The sequence below is a fragment of the Ixodes scapularis genome, unplaced genomic scaffold (assembly GCF_016920785.2).
Source record: "Ixodes scapularis isolate PalLabHiFi unplaced genomic scaffold, ASM1692078v2 PGA_scaffold5__190_contigs__length_132052651, whole genome shotgun sequence".
Lineage (NCBI taxonomy): Eukaryota > Metazoa > Arthropoda > Arachnida > Ixodida > Ixodidae > Ixodes > Ixodes scapularis.
The window spans coordinates 113,896,856-113,903,543 of NW_024609880.1; the positions used below are offsets into that span (position 1 = coordinate 113,896,856).

At 46.0% G+C, this 6,688-nt stretch overlaps 2 protein-coding genes across 2 annotated transcripts; both read right to left on the reverse strand.

Annotated features, from left to right (window-relative positions):
• Nucleotides 1–858: 858 nt before the first annotated feature.
• LOC120845926 lies at nt 859–1,719 on the reverse strand. Its single transcript, XM_040217481.3, has one exon. The coding sequence runs from the start codon at nt 1,717–1,719 to the stop codon at nt 859–861; it is 861 nt and encodes a 286-aa protein (XP_040073415.2).
• A 2,597-nt stretch (nt 1,720–4,316) lies between these two features.
• LOC120845925 lies at nt 4,317–5,554 on the reverse strand. Its single transcript, XM_040217479.3, has one exon. The coding sequence runs from the start codon at nt 5,532–5,534 to the stop codon at nt 4,317–4,319; it is 1,218 nt and encodes a 405-aa protein (XP_040073413.1). The 5' UTR covers nt 5,535–5,554.
• Nucleotides 5,555–6,688: the final 1,134 nt, after the last annotated feature.

Sequence of the window (6,688 nt, forward strand, 5' to 3'; positions counted from 1 at the left end):
TTTGATAATATTATTTTCACCTGTGCAGTACTCTTGGGTGCGTCAAAAACTTTTGACAGCATTAATCATAAAGTTGTTTGTACCATACTATGCAGATGGGTTTTAGGGGTCCATTTGTTTCCGCTTTTAAAAGGACATCTATCTGAGCGATCCCAATTTGTCGCGTTTAAAAATCGTAAGAGTGAACTGTCTTAACGGCTGGGGTTCCGCAGGGGTCCGTGTTGTCACCTTTGCTCCTTAATTTATATGTAAATGATCTCCCTAATATTCTTTCACCTTCTAGAATACTTCAGTACGCAGATGAAAGGTTTTGCTATCTCGTCACGAGAGTTATCAGGTTGCTGTTCAACAACCCTATTGAAAATTCCATCAAGATACGTAATTTGGGACACTGACGGCCAGTCAGCAGCCTTGGTGGAACGTGACGGACCATCAGACGTCATCTGATGGTCTATCAGATGACGCCTGACTGCCACTACCAAGGGAATTTCATCAACAAGGGCAGCATTTATATAAGAGTAAAGATATATGCACTCATAAATATTGTCAAATGCCTCGATAAAACAAAATGTTCGAGTAAAAAAAAAAAAAACGGCAGTACCACCGCGCATCGAACCCGCGACCACTTGCGTACAAATCGGAAACCTTAACCCCTATGCTATGCCATCTTTTTTTTTTTTTTTTTTTTTCTTTATTGCATGGAAGCACAGACGGGTGGGCACATGGGTCATAGTTGCAGTTTTGAAACGAGAATACACTGAGATTATACAAGCTTATTCAGATACATTTTCACCAACACTTTTACAATTCAGACACATTTGCACAGCTCTTCGGGTGCGCAGGACTGAATCGGCTGTATCAGAAATCAGGAAACGAAAGGCACTTTTCAAGTCTCCAGTACCATCTTGGCTTTTCCCCGAGTTCATCAAGGACACTTATTACGTGATTGCATGTTTCTATAAAATTTGATTTGGTAGTCCTTGGTGGTTCAGCGTTTCTGTCTATCATGCGAGTCTTCCAGAGACTGTGCATACCAAGCAAAATAAAAAAATCTGCGGGAAATGTGTCTGGATCTTCCACAGGAAGAAAACGAATAGAGTATGCGTTGATATACAAGTCCTTTTTGATAGTCCTTTGAAGCACATCCCAGAAAAGGTATGCATCTGTGCAAAAAATAAAGCAATGCTCAATAGTCTCTGGCGTGTTGCATAAACGACAGTTGACCGACCACGGTACAAAGATTCCTTTGTCACGTAGCCATGGTTTTACGGGTAGTGTGTTAGTATGAAGCTTAAAGAAAAATGTTTTTGCAGTCGGGGGAACGCGCATCCTGCGAACTCGTTTTAAAACATCTTGATCTGTACTGTTTGGATAGTGGCTGCGATATAAAGGGTCTGGAAATAGCGAATCTATTAGGTTATGGTAGAGCTCTTTTCTGGAAACGGTGAATAAATAATCCAAAGAAAAACGCACTTTCAAAAACTCAAAAGCTTCGACGACTTCTTTGAGAAAGCCAAAAGGTCGCGGCATTGCCACATGATCGGATGAAACAACGAGGTCAGGGAGGAGATCCATCAAGTGAGTTTGGAGAAAGGTCCTAATGAACGGGTGGGAAGACGTTCTGAGGAACATGAAACGTGAAACAATTTTCCGTACAAATAAGTGGGTTAAGCCTAGTCCTCCCGCTTCGATAGACCGAAACAGATTGTCGCGCCGCATTGGCTCCCATGAAGAGTCCCATATGAAGGTCGCAAATATCCTATGGAAACGCTGTAGGTGTCCTCGGGCACAGTGAATAACCTGAAGCACGTACCACAGTTTTGCGACTAGGAAGATGTTACATGCAGTAGCGCGGCCAAACACCTAAAGATGATTAGGCTTCAGCAGGTCCGCTCTGCGCTTAAGATTTTTGACACTTTCTGTCCAGTAGCGTGAGCTATTTCGAACACATTCTAGTGGCGCGCCAAGGTAAGTAGTTGGCACGCCAGACCACGCCATTCCTGCATAATCCGAGGGCGTTGTCCCCCAAGTCCCATACCAAAGTCCACAGCACTTGGAGGTGTTAACCAGCGCTCCAGCTGCCTTACAAAATTGCTGGGTTAATTGTAATGCAGCGTCGATACTTTGCTTATCGACACAGAAAAAAGCTACATCATCGGCATAAGCCAGAACTTTCACTTCACGAGATAACAATTTATAACCTTTTACGTCTGTACTTTTCAGTATACTTAAACACAGAGGCTCCAAATATAATGCAAACAGAAGGGGAGACAAGGGACATCCTTGCTTTACAGATGAATGAAGGTGAACTGGTTTGGAAAGAGCTCCGTTAACTATTAATCGAGTTGTTGCTTCGGAATAACATATTTTTATACCGTTAAGGAGGACCTTTCCTACGTTTATGTGTTCTAAAAGAGCAAACAAAAAGAAATGGCTTACGCGATGGAAAGCTTTCGCTAGGTCAATTTGAAGCATGGCTACTTGGTCTTGTAAACTGTCGCAGCAATGAAGAACTGATCGCGCTACGTGAATGTTTGTCTGGATTGTGCGGCCTTTAATCCCGCATGTTTGATGAGCTCCAACCACTCTTGAAATGGCACATTGTAAACGTTTAGTAAGAATTTTGGCAAATATTTTGTAATCGACATTGCAGAGCGCTATTGGGCGATACCCTTCAACAGTCCTTAACTTGTCGGAGTCGGAGCTTTTTGGTATTAACACGGTGTGACTTTGATAGAACGATGGAGGTAACCTGCCATACTGAAGTGAAGCTGTGAAAAGTTCAAGGAGGAATGGGCATATCATGTCTATGTGTTGCTTATAAAATTCTGCTGAGAGGCCATCTGGTCCAGGTGCCTTCGAGCTAGGAAGAGACCCCACGGCCTGGCATATCTCTTTGAGAAAAAACGGTCTAGTAAATAGTTCGGAGTCCTCGTCACTCAAGCTGGGCAGCAGTGAAACGAGAGGCGCATACTCTTCATTTGATGAGGGGGAGACCTGACCAAATAAGTTTTGATAGTGTTGTGTGAATGTGTTCATAATGTTTTCGGTATTTCTTGAGTAAGCGCCGTTACATAGCAACTCCGGAATTTCTTTAGCTAAGGCGTGCCTGCGCTCGTCATCTAAAGTCTTTTTAGTAGGTTGTTCGGCCGACACAAGGCGTTGACATCTTGATCGCACAGCCGCTCCTCGGTAACGCTGAAGCTCGTGGCGTTGGAGCTGATTTGAGAAAGCAAATTTCCTCATGAAAACTACCTGGTTTTTCGCATTCCAGCTCATACAGTTCGTGAAGGCTATGTGTAAGTGCACGCCTGTCAGCTTTCTCATGATATGCCTGAATACACGCACACTCAATTGCGATGTTTTTAGCTTCTTGCTTAAAACTATCCCACTGTGCAAAAATGGAAAGATCGGTATTACTACGAATAGCCATAAAACAGGTAATTAGTCTCTCATTAAAGTCATTGTTTTTAAGGATATTGCTGTTTAACTTCCACAGCGCCCATTTTGGCCTAGATATTTGTTTGCGTTTCTCGCCTAGCCTCACAGTTACAACACAATGGTCAGAGAAGGATACCGGCGTTACCAAATATTCAAACGTGTGTTCCAAAAGACAACTAGACACGTATATTCTATCAAGGCGTGCGTGGCCAGAACTTTGCAGGTGCGTGAAGCGATTGATGGACGTTCGAGAAGCACCGACGTCACTTAGGCAGTGTTGGCGCACAAGATTCTCGAGAGCGATACTGCTGTTGTCGCGTCTCAGACTGATCGTCGAGCGGTCGTGGGTACTTTAACTGTGTATGCGAAATACACAGTTAAAGTCGCCAAATAGGACAATACATTTGTCGGTGTCAAGAAAAGCATCTAAATTTTGGAAAAGTGAAAGTCGACTAGAAGAGTCATTATAGGCATAAACGCAAATCAGCCGCCAGTGAATTCCCTCTAAGTAAATGTCACAACAGATAAAACGACCTTCAGTGTCAACCGTGTACGAGAGCGAGGTGTAGTTCAAGCCTTTGCGAAGAAACAAGAAACAACCAGCCGATAGCCCCACAGCGTGACTCACACAAACTTCATACCTGTGTAGAAAAGGCTGGAGCGCACTTGTTGTGGCCTCCTCCGACTCTATCTTTGTCTCCTGAATCGCAACAATGTCCAGCCGCTCACGTTGCAAGAGCCGACAAAGTTGCACCTGCCTCGCACGAGATCTTAAACCTCGGACGTTTAGTGTTGTGAAATTTAGGGGAATATTCTTAGCTTCTATCCGTCCTCATAGAGGCCGCATTTCTGCGTTGAACGACACTCGCCACACTTTAGGTAGCTCCTGGCTTCGCATTCGGCTTGGCACGGGACCCCGATGCCTTCTTTTTGGCGACGTCTCCGTCGCCAACACGGTTGAGTAGTGTTGAGGACCCGCTTGAACACGAAGGTGCCTCTGTGTCAACCGGTGCCGGTCGCTTGAGTGGTTGGCTGCTGCTCGAGGAAGGGCCGTCCTCGCTAACTGCGTGCTGAGGTGTAGTCGGAGCCTTGGAGACAGTTGGTACGGGAGTCGCATCAGGTTCCACGTGTGCATTCTGTGTGGTGCTGGTGTTTGGGGATGCTGCAGGTTCCAACACTGGAAATTCTTCATTCTTGTCGATGTTTTGTGATGGTTGGGTGTCTGTACTGTCCCCGGGCCGTGCGTCTCCTGAAGGATGGGCCGATTCGACGGGTGGCAATTCCCCGGTGACGTCAGCTACCTCACTGACGTCCATTAGGAGCTCCGCCGCTGTGTCATCTTCGTGTGTTTGACGTTGTCGTAACATGTCCGCATAGGTGGCGCCGTTGACACACTCCTCAGTTTGGTGGCCATACCGCCGGCAGTTGGAGCACCTCGGTGTTCTACAGTAGTGTCGAATATGTCTCACTTTGTTGCAGCGCAAGCACAGCGGAGGTCGGCCAGGAATAAGGACGAGGCTCTGGCATCCGTAGACTTGAAGGAGATGTGGTATCTGACTGGCATTGACACCATCCCCTAATACCAGTACTACCTCTCGATTTAGAGTCTCCATGTGCTCAAGCTCGCTGCACCTCCATTTTTCTCTCTTGATCGATCGCACTTTGCCAAACGGGGCGAGAGCTTCGATAACTCGTCGATCCTCTAGATGCTGTGGAAGCCAAAGAAGCTTTAGGTTTACTTCTTGCTTGTCCGGGTCAATGATGAGGCACTTTCGGCCTTTCACGCGGAGCTCTCGTTGAGCGACGAGCTTTGCCTTGGTAACAGCGTTGACACACGTCAGCATCCAGACGTGAGACATCTGGAACTGTCCGAGGCTCATAACGTCCTTCAATTCGACGATGCCACGTAGGGCGTCTCGAAAATCAGGAGCTCGATACGGGCGCGCCGAGAGGTCCCCATGCAAGAAAACGGAATTCAGGCTCAGGTTACCTGATGTCAGACGTGGCAGGATTATCCGGTAGTCTTCTGTAACGTTATCAGACGTCATAACGTTTCCTCGGCCAGCGGCCGATAAATTTTCCCCGGAGAACATGGAAAACGTGGCCGTTCGAAACGGCGTCTTCTTCTTTCTCCCCCTATGCTATGCCATCGCTTCGGAAACCCGATTTGACCATTCGTTTTATACGAGATGCTTCGGCTGCAAATGCAGTTAAGCCTTCAGCATGTTATGCGAAGCACTCGTACATCACTCGCCGTACTTCAGTTCAACTCACCTGCCATGTAGAGTATACTTTCGTGTCGTAGAACGATCTTTTTGTTCACGCGTCTCCGGCCCAGTAGACTTGGTACACCTTGTCGTCTTCAGCTACACCGCTAAAGTCTCTTACATCGTCGGAACTCACAACAGGCTGGGTCTTGTCGAGTAGATATTCTACTAAAACATAAGACATTGTAGAGCCCGGGCAGGATCAACAGGTTGGAGCAAGCGGGCAAACAAAACGAGTCGAGAGCGATCGTTTATGAAAGCTCGGCGAAGCCTTTATGGGTAAAGCGAAGTGGCGTGCTCGGCGTTTCGTCGGGCTTCTGATCAAGGTTGTCGGTCGGCTGCGTGTCATATCACTAAAATCAGCGGTTTTATGGGCTCACGTCCCAAAATCTTTTTTTTTTTTTTTTTTTTTGCATAGATTATTTTTCGTATTCATAGATTTGACGAAATAGTGGTATCCGAACGAACTTTACGTCCTTTGACCGTACGTCTGTCTGCACGTCAAAGCTTTTTGACGTACAGTCAGAGACAATCGATGTACAATCAGAATCACCATCAAGACATCTTGATGGCATTTCGCGGCGGCCGACTGCCACCAGGAAACCATCAGAAAGCCGACAAGTGGAGTCTGACTGGAGTTTGACTGTCGGTCAGAGTAACTTGTTGGCCAATCAGACATGCTTGACGTACAGTCAGGCACAGTCAGCGGTCCACTAGAAAACATTGACTGCCAAACAGGGTTACATTGATGGATTTTTCCTTCGGGTTTTTATTTTTCATTGATCTCACAAATTGCTTTAAACCTAATATATTGCATGATTTTGATTGTTTCGTTTAGTATTTTCAAGATCTATCTAAGATGTCACTCTGTAGATATATGTCACTCTGAGTGTAAACGCTTTACATGAGTACGTATATTTTAAATCTACCGAACTTTCGCCACCGGCCGAGCTACGCAAGCAAGCCCGTGAGGCTTCAGC

Coding starts and splice junctions, on each gene's coding strand:
- LOC120845926 (XM_040217481.3), bottom strand. CDS start 1,719: ATGCGGCGCGACAATCTGTTTCGGTCTATCGAAGCGGGAGGACTAGGC.
- LOC120845925 (XM_040217479.3), bottom strand. CDS start 5,534: ATGTTCTCCGGGGAAAATTTATCGGCCGCTGGCCGAGGAAACGTTATG.